Consider the following 21,780-nt stretch of genomic DNA (forward strand, 5'->3'; position numbering starts at 1 on the left):
GGACATTATGTGTATGTGGGAGGTCACATGCGAGTGAAGTAGGCCAAAGCTGAGCTGTAGTATTCATTACATCTGCTTTGATGAAAATAAGTAATTCTTTACACACACATGGAAAAGATTACTCTGGTTTTTTTGTTGAGGAACTTTATTCAGTTGGTGTTATCAAAAACACAGTTACACTCTATATTTACAAAAAAGCAGTTACATTATATATCATGTTTCTGTTCAGTTAGTCCATGTGCAGATAATGGAATAGGGGTTAGCAACCTTCTTCAGCTTGAGTGCCATTAGAAGAACTAAACAATTAAAAACATAGGCAGAAGAAAAGAGAAATCCATGAACATATAAAAAGAAAGATAAGAAGCAGCAAAAGTATATAATAATGTACCTTTTTTTCTCATTTTCTGATCTTTTTATTGAATTCTACATTAAATAATATGAACATATCTACCCCTGCTTTCTTTGTGTTTGCATTTTCCTGAGATAGTTAACTCTTAAATCTGGCAGATCTTTTTGTTGAGATATAGCCCACAATTGAGTTTGCCATGTGACTCATTCTTAAGACCTTTTTGCCTTAGTGATTTTTACTTAGAAAATATAGGTAGTGAGGAGATAAAGGCAACCACTTATGTTGAAGACTGACAGATTGCTATAACAAATTGCCCCAAATGCCTTTGTTGACCTATTTCTTAGTAGAATTAACTTTTGTCATGCTAGAAAAAGACTAGATATGAGTAACACAAAAGGCATTTAAGATGCACAAAACCAAGTACCATCCTAAACATTTTTTTTTTCTCTGTATTTATTTGAGAGGCATAAAGAACGGGAGAGAGACAGGTCTCTCATTAACTGGTTCACTCCCTAGATGACTGCAATGGTCAGGCGTGGGCTAGACTGAAGCCAGGAATCAGGACCTCAGTCCGTGTAGGTTATAGGCATCCTATTTGTTGAAACATCACTTGCTGCTTCCCAGGGTCCACATTGGCAGGAAAATGGAATTTGGAGAAGAGCCAAGAGTCAAGCCTAAACACTTTGATTTGGGATGCAGGAATCTTAAAATGATAGACTACATACATTCCTGCCTGCTCCCTAAATACATTCTTTAATATGTATTTTTCAATTAGTGCTAAGTAGGAACTCATTATTTATCATTTATTCATCCTGATGCTGGTTTTGTATTAAAACCGGTATTCTCTTAGTCTATATCTCTGTTATAATTAGCCTATGTTACTCATTTCCTACCGAGAGGACTGTCTGTTAACAGACTTTGCTGCACTGCACACACACAAAAAAATTTTTTTTGATATAGGGAATCTTGCAGAATGACCCAAGTAAATGAAAATGTTATCTTCTGTGAGTTTAGGGTGATTTTCCAGGTAATTTAGCCATTAATGGCAATCTGACACATCCATGAAGTGCAGTAAACATAAAATGAGCATTTATAGGAAAATATAACTAAACAAAGTGACAGATCTACTAATGATTCAAGTTGTCCAGCTGTGGAACTGAGAGTTAAGAAATATGCTCGAGGGTTCTTTCCCAAGTCCACATTAGTAAACATAAAGAGCAAGACTATTAAATTACTGAATGTTGAAACCGTAAAGTAGCAGAAAATAGGTCCAATTCCACTTTCTGACTTCTTTCACATTATCTCTGCATTCCAGCTGCAGTGTGAAATGTGTGATAATGTCTCTATTCCATGCATAAACACAATAGGACTAGGAATCTTAAAAGTACTAAGAGATTCATACCATTTTCCCAAGTTCTTGGGTTGAAATAAACCAGCCTGATGAAATAATGCAGTATTAAATGGATCTAAAGTATTTCCTTCTTAAATTCACTCTTCATATGATAAAGTCCTTTATGTGTTTATCTATCTATAATTTCATGATTTGGAAGGAGTTGGTTCTAAAGTTTCTTTTTCCTTAATATGTGATATTGCATCACTGGCTTTTATTACCCTGAATTTGGCAAATGTTTTGTAATTCTTTGTTACTGTTAGCAAAATGGAATCTAATATCACTCAGCTAAAACTTAAGGAGTGGTGAACAGTTTCATGGTTGCAAAATGCCATGATCAGTAAGTTGCTTATGTGAGTGGAAAACAAAGAAATTTTGCTTTATGGAAGTTGCCTAAACAGAGTTTTTATGCTGCTACTAAATATACCTTGCTGGCTTCCAATCCCAGAGATATGAAAATTTGAGTGACAAAATTAGGACTAACTATTGGAGGAAGAGGGGAATTTTGTACATGTGTTTTGTTTCTGTGTTGGTTTTTTATTTGATGAGGCTTATTTCTTTCCAAAATACTTGGAGAGGTTAAAGAAATCTTAGAAATTGTCTAGAACAATCACAGCCCTTGGGTCAAATCCACCATAATACATATTTTATATGAGTCCTCTGTGCTTTGTTCTTTTTTTAAGAATTTTTTTTATTTCTTTGAAAGGCAGAATTATAGAGAGGGAGAGAGAGGGGGGAAGAAAGGGAGAGAGGGAAGAAAAGAGAAAGAGAATGTTGTATCTGTTGGTTCATTCCCCAAATGGATGTAGTTGAACTGGGCTGAAGCCAGGAGCCAGAAGCTTCACTTGGGTCTCCTGCACATGTGCAGGGGCCCAAGGAATTGGGCCATCTTCCAATGATTTCCCAGAAGCATTAGTAGGGAGCTGAATGGCAGTAGAGTGCTGGGACTTGAGTTGGTTGCCCATGTGGGATGCTGGCACATGTTGCAGCTTTATCTGTTATGCCATAGTACCAGCCTCTGTTTTTCTTTCTTTTATTTTTTTTAACTTTTTTTATAGCTTGGAAAACAAAGCTGAGAAGATTAATAATTTGTGATAGATGACAATTATCTAATATGTGAATTTCATTGTCTGCAAATAGAATTTTATTGGAACATGGCCATACTCATATTGTCTATGGTTGCATTTGTGCTACGGTAACACGGTTGAGTAATTATGACAGAGACCATGGTTTTAAATCCTAAAATACTGTTTGAAAAAGAAAGTGAAGAAAAAAAGTCTATTTTATCACAGAAGTTAAAAAATACCAGAGATAAACTTAATGAACTTAATGAAGACAGTAAAATATCTGTACACCCACCTGGGAGACTCAGAAGAAGCTCCTGACTCCTGGCTTCAAATCAGCTCAGCTCTGGCCATTGAATCCCCTTGGGGTGTGAATCAGTGGACAGATCTTTGTCTCTCCTTCTCTCTGAAAATCTGACTTTCAAATAAAAATAAATAATTCTTTTTTTTTTTAAAAAAATGCTGCCTGCTCTTTTGCAGAAACATTTTGCCAATCTTTGTTCTAAAGTAGTATAGTGATAGAGTTCCAACAGATTGATTTTGTGGGTGAAGTGGGTTGTTCACAATCTTTGTACTGTACTGCCACTTATCTATTCATTCAATAAGCATTTGTTGAATAAATAATATACCTGATGCAATAAAGGAAATCCTGTGCTCTTCAATATTTGGCTGAGAATTTTAAAAAAATCTGGGAAGTCAGCCTACCATTTTCTTTTTTTCCTCTCCTACCCCTCTGATAGCTAGGTCCTTGATAATTAGGAAGAAAATAAAAATTCATGCCTGATTTTTCTACCATTAAAGTAGATTAAATGTAATTTTAAGTCACAGCAGTTTCTTGTTAAGCAGGTATTGAGCTAAATGTTTTGGGTTTTGATCACAGATTAAATGATTAAATTAATGATCAGGTGGCAGCTGTTCACACATGACTGTTATTTGATGCTGTTGAAGTGTTCCATGCATCCTGGATGGGTAATTGTAAAACTAAGTTTTCTTCCTAAAGCTTCAGGAGTATATATTTGGCTTCAAATTCCCTGATGGGTATTATAAATTGTTTTTTAATCTCTTCATAGGTAGCTAATTCTTTGGTTGTTGAACACTGTACATAACCTAAATTTGTAAAGCTAGCTATTATAAGAAGGGATGCCACCGTTAATAATTAGTAATTAATTAGTAAGTTAGTCGGTTAAATTGAATTTTTACCTTAAAGGGATAATGCATTTGGAATATGAATAAGTTTCATTTTGTTTTCTTTTCTAGCATCCTCGCTTGGGTGTTGGTCTTATTACGTGGAAGTGGTTGTGTCTGCTAGATAATGGTTTTAATGTTGATTTTCATTTTATAAATCTTTATTAAATGTTGACACAGAGCAAGGCATTGTGCCCATGCAACTGTCTATTGAAGATTAATATATTTAGTGATTAGTAGAGGAATATTTTTGATCCAAATGAGAATGTACATTGTTATGCTTGGTGATCACAAATTCCTTAACTTTGCTTTTCCAAAATTTCAGTATAAAATTATAACTTATCTGCCTCCTAAAATGAACTGTCAAATTGTCATTTTCAGTGTATTGGATTTGTTCAGTAACTGTGCATATCATGTCCAGTATGTCGAATAATATCCAGCTGAAAGCTGTCTTTGTCACTGGTTGGGTGGAAATGGGTGCAATTATAAATAAATTCAAATGCTAGATTTACTGAAAAAATAAATGAGAATTTATTCAGTTAAGTTTCTAAAAATTCAATCATTAACAACCACCTTTTCATCTCATCCCATGAGAGTTATAGAATTTCAGAATTGGATGGAACCTAAGAGAGCATCTAATTCTACCCTCTATTTTCCAAGTTAAGCTTCATAGAATTAATACTCCTGTGTTCTTCTGTTGTCCATCTCAGAGTGTAAATGGAATATATTTTGCTGTAAACTTGTCCCTAGAGATTTTATATAAGTAGAGCTAGTCTAACTTACAAATGAATTGTGCTTCAGAAATGTTTGTAAATCTGTTTTAAGACTCAGAGCATTTTCCCTTAGAAATGATATTATAAATGGTGATAGGATTCTAGGACTGGCCCTCAAAGGTTGTTAACTCCTTAAGTGAATGAAATGTTTACTTTTGCAATCAAAGACATTTGTAGCATCCAGTGCTTATTATTTCTAGAGGACAGAGATGACATTATAGGGGCATATATTGGGGACTCTCTTTTTATCTGTTATATCTTAAGCTAGTGAGTGAATATACATGTGCTAAATGTTTTTTGAGTCTTTCATGTCTGAGATATAATGTTAACTGCTGTTTTAGAATTCAAAGTTGAATTTAAATGTGAACATTTAAAATTTATTTACCTTGGCGGTGGGCATTGTGATACATCACATTAAGCCACTTCTTGGGACACCCAAGTCGCATTGTCAGAATACTTGGGATTGTGCCCTGTCTCTTCTTCTGATTCAGCTTCCCACAAATGTGCCTGGGAGGCAGCAGATGACTGCCCAAGTACTTGGGTTTCTGCTAACACAGTCAGAGATAGGAATAGTGTTATTGGCCCCTGATTTTTTTTCTGACGCCCATCCTTGGCTGTTGCAGGCATTTGGGAGATTGATCAGCATATCAATCCCACCCTGTCACTCTGACTTACAAATACATCAGACTTAAGAAAAAAAAAGCCCATTGTTTTCATTAAATACTGATTTTAGAAAATTTTTTAAAATGTATATTTATTTTGAATTTTGAATTATGTGGTACAATTTCTTATAAGCTGAGATTTCCCCACCTCCAAAACTCCCACTCCCTGACAGATTTCCCCCATTTTACTACAATGATGTAGTCCTTCATAAGGAATCATAATTCTATCAGTCTCTTATTTAAATGTACCACAACATTGTTGGTACAGACAATGTCAGACAGTCCAGCATCCCATTCTCTACACATGTCCAATAGTTTCATTGGGAATCTATCTTTCATCTGGAAGCAGGGATGCATGTTCCATTATACCCCAACATCTGTATATGATAGACCCCAGTACTCCATCATTATACATTTCCATAATTGAGAAGCCATGAAATAAGGTCAACAACTGGCATGAGTTAGAACAGCCACAATAACAACAACAAGAACAAATTACAGCACAATGAAAAAACACGCCACTGAGTAACAAACACATGAATGACAAAAGGGAAACATAAAAGTCTCTTGGGAAAAGTGATGCCATCGTGAAATCCATGAGCCAGTGATGAATTTGACAAGAGAAAAGAGATTATTTGGAATGAACCAAACTGAAATAAAAAAACATCAAAACACATGGGATACAGCCAAACAAACAAACAAACAAAAAAACAGTATGGATCAGATTACTGAAGTTGCTGAGTTATTGATTATTGAATACTGATGTTTGAGTAAAAAAAAAATAGTTGGATTCTAGAATAAAGAGTTCTTGATGGCCCAGCACAATAGCATCATGGCTAAAGTCCTTGCCTTGAATGTGCTGGAATCCCATATGGGCGCCGGTTCTAATCCTGGCAGCTCCACTTCCCAAGTAACTCCCTACTTGTGGCCTGGGAAAACAGTCGAAGACGGCCCAAATCTTTGGGACCCTGCACCCGCATTGGGAGACTTGGAAGAGGCTCCTGGCTTCAGATTGGTTCAGCTCCAGCCATTGTAGTCTGTAGACTGATACTAGGTTATACCAAAGCCAGGAGCCTGGAACTCCATCTGGGCCTCCCATGCGGTGGTAGGGGGGCAAGTGCTGTAACCATCTTCTGCTGCTTTCCCAGAAACATTAGCAGGGAGCTGCATCAGAAGTGGAGCAACTATTTGAAAAGGTGCTCATGGGATGCTGGTGTCACAGAGTTAACCCACTGCAGCACAATGCTAGCCCCAAAACAAAAGTTTTTGCTGGTGTGTGTATCACCAACAAAGATTGATAGTCATTGACAAGATAACTGGACAAGTTGTGAAACACAAAGATGAAAGCTTACATATATGTGCAAAAATGGGTGTAATCTTGTTTTGGTATGCAGTACTTGAACTAGAGGCTTGTCTAAAACAGAAAAATGGGCCAGGGCAGGTGGTTCTGGTTAAAGCCTATGTAGGGAAAGCCAGTGAGAAGAACAGTAGAGTTAGATATGAGAAGGGTATCATTGACAGTGAATGGCCCAGTAACTGTGGATTTGGGAATATGTGGAATGCTGTGGGATGCTGAGTTCAACAAGATAATGTGCAAATAGTAATATGTATTTTTGAAAATTTCATAAGTCAGAAGATGGCATATATATTTGTAACTATACATAAGTAGAAATCAACTACTGCTGCTGCATTATAGAAAGACAAATAATTTTCTCAGTAATTTGGTTGCTTTTTTGTATGTAGAGGTTGTTTTTTGATGTTTTTTTTATATTTTGTCATGTACCACTGATTTTTATAGAGAAAATAGTCCAGATGTGCAATTCATTTATTGTTTAGAGAAGGAGCAATATTAACTTGCCTTTCAGAAGAATCTGATCTAAGAAGCTAATTTTCTTCAATAAATTGATGGTGCTTTTCAGAAAGACTGTGTCCATTTTACAAATGTCTTTCTGGTGTTACCATGGGGAGTTCTGTATATTGCATTTTTCCAGCTCTACTTTTAGAACATTGCCCAAGGGGTAAAGCACTGCCCCATGGTAAATTTCATTGGAATCTATCAACCAGTTATATAGAAATGTTTGGCAAAACTGGTCCCTCTTTTTTTTTTTTAAGGTTTATATATTTATTTAATTTGAATTAAGGCGGGGGAGGTAGAAAGAGATCTTTTATCCACTGGTTCATTGTACAAATGGCAATGGCTGGCACTGGTCTAGGCTAAGCAGGAATCTGGAACTCCATATGGGTCTCTCATATGAGTGGCAAGGACTTAGGTACTTGGGCTTGCCGGAGTCCAGCTCCAGCTGAGTTCAGAACTCGAGAAGGGTGCGTGGATGAGGTGCAAAGAGAGAGAGAGACGGACCACTAGGATTCCATGACCATTGTGGACAATGCAATAAAGCTGTCTGCTTTATTTATACAGAACCAGTCAAACTCTGGCTCAGACTCTTTACGTCATGTTAAGTGGGTGTTTCTAAGGATAATTCTGCCATTTGTTTCACTTTAAAGCAGGATGTTATCCATCCTGGCGCTGTGGTTAGGAAGTTCTCAATAGATGGTGCATATCAATCAGTAACACATTCCTGCTACAATCCTCAGTCTACAGCTTAGTCTAGAATCAGTTAAGGGAGGAAAGGGAGGAAGGCAGGACCTAAAGGTCAAAGAAGGAGGGAAAGAATAGATTCCCACTACACCTGGGGACGGAGTACCCTTGATTATTATATGGTCAATGGGAACAGAGACAGCAATAATAAAAGGCTCTTTGGCTAAAACAGTATCAGCAACATCAACTTCCAAGCTCACATTGGTAGTAAACATTAACTCCACAGAGGCAGACAATGCCTAAACAGATTACAAAATTCTCAGCGGGGTTGTCCAGTGTCCATGCAAAGGGAGGTGGAGCTGCATTCAGGTTGTTACCGGGCCCTACCAAACAGCAGGAAGTTCCTTGAGGCCCTGTCTGCATTGGAACAATACTCTTCACACCTTCCTGTCTTCCATACCTATCACACGGACCATGGGCCATCTTCAGCTGCCTTTTCAGGTGCACTAGTATGATGTTGGATCAGAAGTGGAATAGCCAAGCTGGGGTTGTGTAGCAGGGAAAGCCTGCACCTGTAATGCTGGGTTCCAACATGGTCATTGGTTAGTGTCTTGGCTGCCCCACTTCTGATCCAGCTTCCTACTAATGGCCTGGAAAGGTAACAAAGAATGGTCTAAGTGCTTAGGCCCATGCCATCCACATGAGAGATAGGTATGGATTCCTGGCTCCTGGCTTTGGCCTGGTGAAACCCTGAGCATAGCTGCCATCTGGAAATTGAAACGTCTGTCTCTCTATCTCTGTCTTCTTCTCTCTCCATATCTCTATATCTGTAACTGAATGACATTCAAAAAATAATTAAATCTTTTTTAAGATTTATTTTTTTTATTGGAAATTCAGATATATGGGGAGGAGGAGGGACAGATGGGAAGATCTTTGGTCTGTTGATTCACTCCTCAAGCAGCCTCAACAGCCAGAGCTGGCCTATCCAAACCCAGGACTCTGGAGCCCCATCCAAGTCTCGCACGCGGGTACAGGGTCACAAGACTTTGGGCCATCCTCGACTGTTTTCCCAGGGCACAAACAGGGAGCTGGATGGGAAGTGGGGCCATCGGGATTAGAACCAGTGCCCATATGGGATTCCGGCACATACAAGGCAATGACTTTAGCTGCTAGGCTACTACACCTGGTCCAAAAATAGTTAAATCTATACAAAGTGGAACTTCAACTTGACTGCATCAGAAATGGTAATTCAACCCACTTTTCTACACTGCCCACAAAACTATTCTTTTAACCAGTATCTAATGGTGCAGAAGGAATGGACATGAGGTTAATAATAAAACGCTGTAAAGGTAGTTAGAACAGTGGAAGAGGGGACTAGTGTTGTAGCACACCAAGTAAAGCTGCTATTTGGAAAAAAAATCATAAAAGGTATTTCAGAAAGAAATGAGGTTGAAGGCTTTAAGAACAGATTTTAAAATATGGAGAAGAGGAAAGAATAAAAAGAAACACAGAGGAAAAGTAGTTGGGAAATACAATTTGACATTTTTAAAGAGTAACATAATTTGCTTCATACTTGAACCACAGATCTTTTCAGGTATGTATTTAAAGCATGATCATCTTTAACACTGACTAGCTGGGGTTTAAAATGTTTCAAAGATTTATTTAAAGGCAGAGTTACAGAGAGAGAGTGGGAGATAGCAGAAAGAGAGGGAGAGAGATATTTCATTTGCTGATACAGTCCTCAAACAGCCACAACAGCCAAGGTTGGGCCAGGCTGATGCCAGGAGCCAGGAGCTTTTTGCGGGTCTCCTTCATGGGTGCAGTGGCCCAGGCTCTTGGGTTGTTTTCTACTATTTTCCCAGGCCTGTTAGCAGGGAGCTGGATTTAAAATGGAGCAGCTGGGACAGGAGCCAGTGCCCATATGGGATACTGGCATTGTGGGCAGTACCTTAACCCGTTACCCCTGTGGTTTTAATTTAGTGCATGTTTGAATAAAGGAAATAATCTATGAGTATTAACTCCTCACTCTAAAATTCTTCTCCCTCCTTTTTCTCTCCTAAGCAGATCCCAGAGTCATTAGGAAATACCACAAAGCAGAGATTGGGAAAAGGCAATTCAAGAGAATTATTAGATGCTACAAAGGTAAGATTAAGCAAATGCTTCTGCATATAGCTAGGAAAAATGTGTAAGCCGTTGGAGTATTTCCCAATTTATACTACATATTTTATATTTCCCAAATAATTTTCTTTTTTATATTTTCCTAAACACTGGCAGGAAGGTATGCTCCTGGAAATGAAGAGAGAAATCTCGATGTTTTTCTGCCCCTGGAGAAATCTGTCTGAATCCCTTGAGATCAGTGCCAACCACAGTAACATTTTCAGAAAGCTTTTATAAATGTAATGGCAGCTTGTTGACACTTAAATTTATCCTGGTAATTTGTATCTGATATGTGGAATGCTGTTAACTTTTTCAAGTGAGTGAAGTTTCTTTACCTTAGAAGATGTTCAGAAAGCAGAATATCAAGGGATTGTAAGCTTATTAGAGCCGGTGGCGTAACCGATGCTGAGTTTACATGTTGATGAGGGTTATTTTTCATTGCTAATGTAAGTGAAAGACATCTTTAAAAATTCCTAGTGTCTTAAAATAAGACATGTTAGGAAAAGACTAGAAAATTAGAAAATGATATAAACCCTGAGTACTTTAGTTTTTCTTTCTGACTGATAATTATTTGCCACCAAGGTACAAAAGTATTCTCATTTATGCAGAAGCTGAAAATTAATTAGATTTCAATGATTAAGTTAAAGCTTTAAAAGAAAATGTACACGATCTTCTCATTGTCTGTGAAACCACTGAGATTACTTATATTTTAGTCTTTTTCTTTGCTGAAGACCCTAATTATCGCATGTGGTTTTCACCAGACCCCTTGATAAAAGTTGTTGCCTAGTCTTTTAGAGGAGAAAATGTGACAGAGACATTGTCAACTCGAAATTACCTTTTGATGTTTTCTTTTTACAAAATGCTTCAAGATTGTTGATCCAAAAATCAATAATCCATTTATGGCAATTACTTTTAGAGTCTCAACTGGTGAGAACCAGAGGACGTCTTAGCTTTTTTGTAACTCCATTTTCAAAGCTTGGCCCTGAGCTGATGCTGTAATAATGTGTATAGTATTGATACACATTTGTTTTTGTTAAGAACTGAGTCCTTGTTCTTTAATTATTGATTATTATGGTTACTGAAAAAGCATCATTCAATCCAGTGTATCTCATTTAGTATTTTTCAATTGTGAGAATACTTTAATATCAGCAAACCTTAATTTTAAGCATATTCTTTTTGTTTTTAAAGATTTATTTATTTTTATTGGAAAGGCAGATATACAGAAAGAAGGAGAGACAGAGAGAAAGACCTTCTGTCCGCTGGTTCACTCCCCAAGTGGATGCAACAGATGGAGCTGAGCTAATCTGAAACCAGGAGACAGGAACCTGCTCTGGGTCTCCCACATGGGCACAGCGTCCCAAGGCTTTGGGCCATCCTCTACTGCTTTCCCAGGCCACAAGCCGGGAGCTGGATGAGAAGTGGAGCAGCCAGAACGTGACCCAGGACTCACATTGGATCCTGGTGCATGCAAGACGAGGATTTAGCCATTAGGCTGGGTCCAAGCCTATTCTTTATACTATCTTTTCAACTATTGTATTTGCTTGAATTTGTTTTATACATCACTAGCCTCAGCAGCAATCATAAAGCTCTTTACAAGATTTAAAATGGTTAAAATATTTAATATTTTAAGGCTAGCTGGGAGTATTTTAGATAGCTATATGTTATAAGTGAGTCTTAACAGGCATTGAGACCTAGATTGCCTAAATGTAGGACCCACTTGAATGTGTTAAGGGTGGAAAGATAAAAAGATATTGTCATTCATCTAAAGTTTTCCATTAAATAGGAAAGACAAAACATGTATAAAAATTTCTGTAGCATAAAGATATGTTATGACATGTTCAAAATATTTTATTTCTAAATATAACAGGTTTTTCAGAAGGTTCATAGAGACAAGCTATGCTTGATTTTTTAAAAAAAGTTTGCACCAAAATAAACTTATGTCTGGATTTTGTTTTCCATTAACTTTTAGAAAATTTTTAAAAAAATTTTATTTGAAATATAGGGAGATAGAGAAAGAGATCACCCATTCACTCCCCAAATGCCTGCAACAGTCAGGAATGGGCCACACCAGAGCTGGGGACTAGGAACATGCCTTGTGCTGCAGTGGGTTAACCTATCACCTGCAACAAATGGCATCCTGACTTGAGTCCTGGCTGCTCTGTTTCTGACCCAGCTCCTGATCCAGCTCCCTGCTAATGAGCATAAGATGACTGAAGTGACTGGCCCTGCCACCCAAATGAAGTTCCAGGCTCCTGGCTTCAGCCTCGTGCCCTTTGCTTCCATTTGGGGATTAAACCGGTGGATAGAAGTGTTGTTTCTCCCTGTTTTTATGTTGCTTGATCTTTCCTTGTGCCTTTCAACAAAATAAAATAAATCTAGGTCTCCTACGTGGGTGCAGGGACCCATGTGAACCATCAGCACTGCTTCCCAAGGTATACATTACGAGGATTGGAAACAGGATTTGAATCCAAGATACTCTCAAATGGGTTGTGGTCATCCCAAGTAATCTCTAACTGCTGTGGCAAATATTCCCTATTTTTAATAGAGAGGACCCTTTTAAGTGTTTAAAAAAATTTCTTTTTTCACTTTATTTGAAAAGCAAAGAGAGGAAGAGAGAGAGATATATCAATCTTAATTGGTGGTTTACTCTTCAAATGCACGCAACAGTCAGGGCTGGGCTAGGCTGAAGCCAGGAGCTAGGAATTGAGATGTCAATTAATTAAATATATATTATATTTGCTTGCTTATAATCATATACTGTATTGCCAGCATTATACTTGTGCTTACTGGATGACATAAGAAAACCGGTATACAAATGAAATATGAATGTAACGTAAATTGAGTCTTGTAAACATTAATTTTAAGAGCTAGAGACAGTGACTTATGAATAAGAATTCTATATAAAAATTCATGATAGTTCAAAATCGCTTATATACATTTAACTGTAGGCTAATTCTGATGGTATTTTTACTTACTATTCCAGACTAAAAGCTAATTTCAGCATTTGGGAATTACTCGTTAGATTAGACTAACCCAGATGTTTAAAAACTTTAAATTGCTTACTTGGTATCCTTATCCACTAGGCTCTCCAGGCATGGCCACTGATAGAAAAGAGATCATGTTGGCATGGTCATGCAGGAGGAGGACTCCATACGGACCCAAAAGAAGGGGTAAGAACTGGAAACTTTTGTTGATAAATATACTTAAACGGAAGATAATAGGTATTTAAGAATACTTGACCCATCTAACTTCTTATTCTGTCATGCAGAACCATTTGAATTGGTCTTGACTAGATAGATAAAATCATCTCCTGCTTAAACACAAAAATCATGATTCACTCAAAATAATTGTCAACCTAAAGACATCTTAGTTCTTTATTTTTTAAATTTTACTTTGATAATCTTTATATAGTTGATTAGTGTGTGACGGGTCAAGGGCTACAGGAAAGTGGGTAAGACCATTGTTTCCACATTCTCTCTCTCTTTTTATTTTGTATCTTGGGTAAGAGGGGAGATAAAGGGAGAAGCCACACCCAGCCTCCCACCCATCCCTGGTCTCCGACATGGGGCATGCTCCGAGGGTCCTGCTCAAATGATAGTCCTACAGTTCTCAGTTGCTGCCAATCTTGCCATTCCAAGCACGATGAAATGTCCCCAGAATACACTGGCTGACATAGTCTACCTTACAGTCTCCCTTTGCACAGATATGCACTGCCAACACTTGGCTGGGGTAGTTGATCTATTTGTTCTGTCCTATGTGCTCTGTTGTGGTACTGGGTATCCTCTGCAGGTTCTGATGGACTGCCATATCCTCCATGTGCAGCTGGATATGCTTTGCACTGCTCTGCCTGAACACTAAGCACTGAGCATCTTCGTTCTTAAAAGTAATATTGGTTGTGGTTATTTGTTATGTAATACAATCTTACAAATAAGTAGACATATTAGAGCTAGCTATTACAAGTAAGTTGTGTGTATTTTAAGGTTAATGTTTCCCTTTCTCTACATTTGACTAGAAAAATCCTAGAATATCTCATAATTTCGTGACAAAAACGTATCTATATAGCTAATCCATCTATTTAAGTATCTATATTCTTTATCTTTCTGCAAATACACTAATCAGTATAGCCACTAGGAAAAAATTTCATTGCACTATACTTTTTCTTAGTGAATGAGAATGTCATTAAAATAGTGTTACACATTTCTCCATCTGTCCCTTTTTCTCTGGGCTTGCCTTTATTTTCCTTGTCTTGTTTGATCCAGTCTGTGTATATCTAAGTAGAAATAATATTTTTAGTGTTGGTAATCAAATTAATTGATTTAATGTTAAATTGCTCTGTAAACGCGAGAGGTAAGTAATTGTTAGTTGTTTTATTGATAGAGGTTGATTGGTAAGAAATACTGTTCAGTGCTTTTCTTAGATTCCATGTGTAGCTTTTTTCTTTCAAGGAACTCAAGTTTCACATCTGTTTCTAACCCCCTTTGCACATTACCATCCGTTATGTCCATCAAAACAGCCACATGTCGTAAGAGAAAATATTTTAAAATGAAGCCAAGTAGTGATATTTGTTTATCTCTGTGTTAGTCTTTGGCATGGTATTTGCCAGCCTGTCAGGATCCTCTGTTACCGAGACCTCTTAAGGCTAGTTACTGATACTGCTATAAACACACCCAAAAACTATGCTGACTAATAAAGAAGTAGTCACTTCTCTTAAACTCAAGCAATAGACACTTCAAGGTAGTTTCTTCTCCAATGAAATAAAACAGAACAAAATCATTGTTAATATTTTGTAGTTTTTCTTTGTTCTTTTCTCCCAACCACCTTTGTATTACTGTAGCTTTACTAGCTAAATAGAATCATAGAATAATGAATCTTGCAGTTTATGCCTTATATTAAAGAATCTGAACCCTGGAGCCATACTACCTGGATTTTAATTATGCCCTCACTTTCTAAAGGAAATAACCTTGAATGACATACTTGATTTCTGTGTGCTTCAGTTTCTTCATCTGCACAATGGGAATGATCATTCCAATTGAAATGAGTTAACTCTTCACAGTGTGTTCGAATTCTTAAATAGTGCCTGATACATAGTAAGAACTCAGTAAATATTGGCTGTTATTGTAATGTGAGATTGTAAAGTTTGTCATCTATCATAATTCGTTCATTTTAAAGGTATATTTTTAATACCTTTTTTGTACTGAACTCTGGGTTAATTACCAGAGATAGAATAATGAAGACTAATGAACAAGAAACAGTCCCCTGCCGTTTAGAAACTGAAGTTTACAAGGCAGATTGTCTAAACTATAATGTAGAAGGTTTATCACTCTAACAAAGACTTTACTTAAAACCAGCTGACATCTTTATTACTTATTCATTGCTACTTGTGTGTATTTAATGGCTATTAGTCAACATTACTATGCACATCAGAATGTATTTATCTTTTTATCCAGTATGGTTATAATAAAGGGTTCATGAAAAAGCAGTGGTAATCCAGTATTTTGAAACTCCTGTTCTGTTTTTAAAGATTTGTTTTTCATTGAAAAGGCAAATTTGCCGAAATGAGAGAGAAAAATCTTCTGTCCACTGATGCATTCCCCAAATGGCTGCAATGTCCAGAGCTGACCCGATCCAAAGTCGGGTGCCAGGAGTTTTTTTCCTGGTCTCCCACATGGGTGCAGGGTCCCAAGGCATTGGATCATCTTCGGTTGCTTTTCCAGGCCATAAGCAGGGAGTTGGATGGGAAGCAGAGCAGCTGGGACATGAACTGGTGCTCATGTGGGATGTTGGTGCTTGGAGGTGGAGGATTAGCCAGCTGAGCCAAAGCACCAGGCCCCAGTCCTGTGTTCTTAATGAGGATGTCAGTATTGCAATACTTAATGCAAACATTGCTTCTCAGAATTTTCTTGATTTATTCTTTTTTATTTAGAAATACTTCCTCATTGATTGAATACAATCTGAAGTTAACATTGTTAAAGGTCGGCACTTAGTAGAGCCATCTCAGAAGTTTGATATAAATTTTGATATAACTAGAAGAAATGAAACAGCCACCTAGAGTATTAAAAATTAGAGGATTAGGGAGATAATGTAATAATGAAAGTTTAGGCTTGTTAAAATGAATGGGTACTCAAACCAGTGGATAGGAATACCTGGATGACATGGCAAGACTATTCTCTTATTTTATATATCATCAAGCAGCCTTCTGATGTTCATTTGGTTTCTCAAATTGACTTCTCTTTGAAAGAGAAATCACTGACTGGCCCTGGGAATATCAGTTTGCTTAATAGTTAGTTTTCTTGTAAATTATTACTTAGACTGGTACAAATTCATTCAATATGTGGCACAATCCATTTTTTTTTTTTTCATAGAGCCTAACCACTGCTGGGTAATGCTCTTTGTTGAAATTTCAGACCAACAGAACCTAAAAATCAAGCCCTGAGCTGTAGAGTAAAAAATTATAAAAGCTTTTTCTTAAAATTAATGTATATTATCCTTCCCCACCCAAACTTACTATACTTACATCTCCAAATAATATAGGGAAAGTTTTCCAGTTATCATTTGGATTTTATAGTTAAGCAGCTACTGAACTTATTCCTTTTGACCCAGTTTTACTGTTTGCCCTAAAAGTATTAAGGTAGTGGTTTCAATTATTCGCTTAATTGCATGTCCCTTTAGCTTGGGTTGAAGAGGTAGTTCTTTTCTCTGAGCAATTGCTTGCTCTTGAAATTGTGGGCGCTTCCGAATTTTCTGCTAAATGAGTTCTTCAGGGAGAAAATATTCAGCCCAAAACCCATATTTTTATAAAACAGATAGTATTCCAAATTTTTTCCTATAGTCTTTCTCACCACCAAGTTTTGCCCTCATGTAGCTTCATTTCAAACAAGTCCCTTGATTTGTGAGACGTTCTTATTGTTAATATGTAAGAATGTTTGTAAAACAAGTTTTTTTTGAAATATTTGCTTATTTTTATTGGAAAGGTAGATGAGATTTATGGAGAGAAACCTGGATTAAGCTCCTGCCTCCTTGCTTCAGATTGACCCAGCTCTGGTCATTGCAGCCATTTGGGTAGTGAATTAACAGATGGAAGATCTCTCTTTTCTTTCTCTCTGTATTTCTGATTTTCAAACAAATAACAAAAAATAACTGTATGTTAATAAAGGCACGTTTTATTTCTCAGATGGTTAACTTTATACCTCTCACCAGTAAAGGTTGTCAAACACTGAAGCCAAAGCACATTTGTTCACCAAAAGCTCATTTCTTACAAGGTAGTGGAACCCTTTGGGCCTTTTTGCTTTTCAGTTTTGCTTTTGGCCTTTGGCCTTTGAGAAGAAAATGAAGCAGTTTAAAAAATTATCTTTTGATAAAGGTTATGGAATCACTACTTCTTTAGCTAGTGAAGAATATAAGAAGCCTGGTTTTGGGCCCAGCACGATAGCTCAATGGCTAAATCCTTACCTTGCACACACTGAGATCCCATATGGGTGCTGGTTCATGTTCCAGTTGCTCCATTTCCCATCGAGCTCCCTTCTTGGGGCCTGGGAAAGCAGTCAAGGCCCAAGCACTTGGTACCATCTTCTGCTGCTTTTCTCACACACATTAACTGGATTGGAAGTAGAGCAACTGGGATTCAAACCAGTGCCTATATTGGGATGATGGTACTGCTGATAGCAACTTTACTCACTACATCACAGTGCCATCCCAGTTTTCTTTTCTTTCTTTTTTTAAAAAGATTTATTTATTTTATTGGAAAGGCAGGTGCACAGAGAGGAGGAGAGACAGAGAAAAAGATCCTCCATCCGATGATTCACTCCCCAAGTGAGCACAATGGCCGGTGCTGCGCCAGTCCGAAGCGAGGAGCCAGGAACTTCCTTCCGGGTCTCCCACACGGGTGCAGGATCCCAAGGCTTTGGGCCGTTCTCGACTGCTTTTCCAGGCCACAAGCAGGGAGCTGGATGGGAAGTGGAGCTGCTGGAATTAGAACTGGTGCCCACATGGAATCCTGGCGCGTTCAAGGCGAGGACCTTAACCACTACACTATTGTGCCAGGCCCAGTTATCTTTTCAAAATGATTTATTTGCTGGAAATCAGAGTTAATAGAAAGAGGAGAGAGATCTTCCATCTGCTGAAATGACTGCAACTGCTGGGGCTAGTTCAGAAGCTTTTCCAGATCTCCCACGTGGGTGGCAAGGGCATAAGTCTTTGGACTGTCTCCTTCTGCTTTTCCAGGGCATATTAACAGGGGGCTGGGTTGCAATTGGAGCAACCAGGACACGAACTGGCAGGAATTGGCACCTAGGTGGGCTGCTTTTGTGGTAGCCAGTGGCTTTACCTGTACAGCACAATGCCAAACCCACAGTTATCTTTAATATCCAAGAAGTCTACCAAATGAGATGCTACAGGTGCTTTGATTCTTTCAAATTCTTGTTGTGCCCTGTCTTCATGCTACTTCTCTCCCAGGTCACAGGGTCAAGTTGAGCACAGCTGCGTAAAAACAATATGTCCTTTCTAATTACACCTTTTTGAGTCAAATGCTTTTTGTTTTATTAATGTGTTTTTTCTGGCCCACTGTTATTGTGTTGTTTCATCTTTCTGTATGTAAGTAGATGTTTCTTTTATTATTTCTTAACTCTCTAGTGCCATGATGCTTTTAAAGTTATATAGTAATACCAAATAGGCAAATATTTAAAAATCTGTCAAAATTTGTAATGACTCAATACATCAAGTATTAAGTATACCTATGGATATTAAGGATTGTCCTTCTGTGTTTGAAAATACATGGAGTAATTAATCACTTGAGTATATATTGGTGGTGTTTTGTATATCAGCCATGTTTCCTTTACTAGCACCTGTTTTTTCCTCTGGACCACCTTGTCTTTAGTTACTTTCACCTCCTCTGGCAGCCCTCTGACTATTCCAAACTTTCTTTTTAAAAATTTCTGGTGAAAAAGTATAATGTAGCTTTGTTATTTGTAAAGATCTTAGTGAGCAACTAACCTGAATTCCATTTTTGTTCTCTCTGTGTGTGTATGTGTGTGCATTGTGTTTCTTTAATTGCTTTCCTCTAATTATGACTATCAAATTACAGTTTATTTAGAATTTTTCTAGAAATAATCTTTTTTCCACAATACTAACTTTACCTTATAAATTAAAATTTCTCCTTAATGTTTATTTTTCATTTATTTGAGAGAGAGAGAGAGGAAGGAGGGTGTGGTAAGATAGACATTCTCCATTTTCTGATTCACTCCCAAATGCCCTCAAAAGCCTGGTCTAGGTTATACCAAAGGCAGGAGCCAGGAGCTCCTTCCAGCTGTCCCGGAAGGTGAGAAAAATCCAAGTGCTGGGGCTATCTTCTACCTCCCAGGATGTGTTAGCAGGAAGTTGGACTGGAAGTAGAAAAACCAGGACTCAACTGATGTGGAATGTGAGCACCCCAAGACGTGGCTTAACCCACAGTGCTGGCTCTCACCTGATTTTTTTTTCCAGTTAATGTAATATTAATGCAAACAGAACAGGTTTAATGAAGCTCATATATGCAATTCTAATATGTTTTTATTCCCTTACTCTTCTACCCTCCTCCCTTACCTTCCACTCACTTTCCTCCTTCTCTCCTCCTTCCTTGTTTGCTTTCTTCTTTCCTTCTTCCTTCCTTTTTGTTTTAGTTTTTGAAGTACTGTATTGACGTTGCAGTCAAGGGCTTAATGCCCTGCTAAATAAGGAAATCAACAAGTAAAAAAGTGAAAGGCCATAGTTCAGCAATATAGGCAAGCCCCATGTAAATTTTTAAATTTGAGGTTGTTAAGCTTCCACATAGAGGCCACATTATTTAATATTCTGTTAGCAAAGGAGCAAAGTAGATTCACTCCTACTTCTGCAGGCCTTTTGTAACATTTCCATGATGTTCAATTTTAAGAAGCTTTTGTTGTCATGACACAATCATCACGGTAATATTTTTAAAAAAATTTTAAATCCTATTTACTGTAAAATAATAAACACGAAAGTTATTAGGTCTATACTTTCTGCCTATAAAAAGGGAAGCTTTAAAAAAAATCTATCAGTAGCTATATTGCTACAGGAATTTTTATCTTGAGAAGAAACTTCATTTTCTTAAATCACTGTTGAATTTTTTCCCCCTGTACTACCATAGTGAGACCATACCAAGGTTGACTACTCTTTAGACAGCTTTTTTTAAAATACAACCATCAATTTCTTGACTATTTCCTCTGTTTCCTACTTTATCTTTATGAGTGTGATGTTCAAAGGGTATATGTGTTATTTGTATTATATGCTTACACCCTGTTGAGGCAGAGGGCAAATGAGTAATTGATGTGAAGGTGATGTCTAATTCAGTCTCAAGCTAGTGGCCGGTCTCTTTTCAACTGTAGGTAATCCTTCTGTCTTTCAGGATTACTGTTGGGTGATCGGTATAAATTAATTATGGTGGTTTTGAAAGGCAGTGTATTATCTTTTATGAACTGTATTGAGACCACCTGTTTTACGCTTGTGCATCAGAATAAGTTGATTCAAAATTCCTTAAAAATGTTCCTCAAACTCTGAAATGCCTCTTTGATTTGGCCTCCACTTAAAAATAAGACATTATTTTTCAAACTTTATGGTTTACCTAAACTATAACTGAAGTCTTGTCCTTTATAGCTTAATGGACTCATAATGCATGATTACACAACTTCAGAACCCATTTTGTTAAATGAAGTGGTGACATTTTATGCACTATTAAGCCAGCTAGAATAATTTTCTTGCTCTTAGCCATAACTTCTGTGTGTCCTTATTGAAAAAATTCTGGGGTGTGTTGTAGAAGGTTTTGACAGGAGAGAGTGTTTCTAAAGATACAGGGAAACAGGGCCTTTTTTTCCCCCATTATTCCATCAAGAAAAATAAGGCAGACAAAGCTCATGAGATGGAAAAGTGGTTGAAATATTCCAGTTAATGCATTAAATTATATTTATTTAGTAATACTTCTACTATAAAAGTGAATTTTGAAATTACTGCCTTATATTCTCTTTGTAATGCCTTGGCGGTTATGAGAGCGCACGCGCACGCGCGCGCGCGCGTGTGTGTGTGTGTGTGTGTGTGTGTGTAAAAGGAATCATTAAGAATTATACTTCCATACTCCACATGTATTTAAAGCAACTCAGAAAGGTAGTCCTTTTGTTTTCAGTACAATATGAGCAGTTTTGTGTCTGTTACTCTGTATATAATAACTGGCTTAAAATACTAGCAAAATAGTTTGCTGAGCCCTAGGGAGATAACCATAATAAAACTACCTTGTATTATATAATAAACTGTTCTGCGTTTCTCTTACATATTTCTAATTTTCCTCAATCTGTGCTGTGAAAACACACTTGAGATTGAGTACCTTTTGCCTCTTGAAATGAGTTAAATGTCTTCTTATTTTATGTGATGTACAGAAAACATAAGTAAGCAAAAAGAAGAATGTAAAAAATGATCAATGATACTGCCTACTCACTTATGAGTCTATGTAAATTCATATATATTACATTTTTCCCTCAAAAAATGAGTTTCTAATATTGTATTTAAAAACACATTTCTGTGTCATATATTCTTGAATGTCTGTGCTCATATTTTGTTATATGTAGTCAGTCTAATTTATTTACCCTATCCTCTGGAGTTGATCATTTGAGCTCCTTCTAA

General features: G+C 37.2%; 1 protein-coding gene across 6 annotated transcripts in view; it reads left to right on the forward strand.

The window, feature by feature from the left end:
- ABCB7 (ATP binding cassette subfamily B member 7) overlaps window positions 1-21,780 on the forward strand; it is a 97,438-nt gene that overhangs the window by 37,245 nt on the left and 38,413 nt on the right. For 2 of the 6 annotated variants that reach the window (XM_041000118.1, XM_041000121.1), the window contains exons 2-3: window positions 10,024-10,104; window positions 13,203-13,289. In XM_041000118.1, the coding sequence (XP_040856052.1) occupies window positions 10,024-10,104; window positions 13,203-13,289 (168 nt within the window). Of the gene's footprint in view, window positions 1-10,023; window positions 10,105-10,391; window positions 10,436-13,202; window positions 13,290-21,780 lie in introns of those variants that run through there. The other 4 variants (XM_041000119.1, XM_041000122.1, XM_041000123.1 and 1 more) reach the window with 3 other exon arrangements.

This window comes from Ochotona curzoniae, unplaced genomic scaffold, assembly GCF_017591425.1.
Source record: "Ochotona curzoniae isolate NIBS_2020 unplaced genomic scaffold, NIBS_Ocur_1.0 scaffold_1852, whole genome shotgun sequence".
Classification (NCBI taxonomy): Eukaryota; Metazoa; Chordata; class Mammalia; order Lagomorpha; family Ochotonidae; genus Ochotona; species Ochotona curzoniae.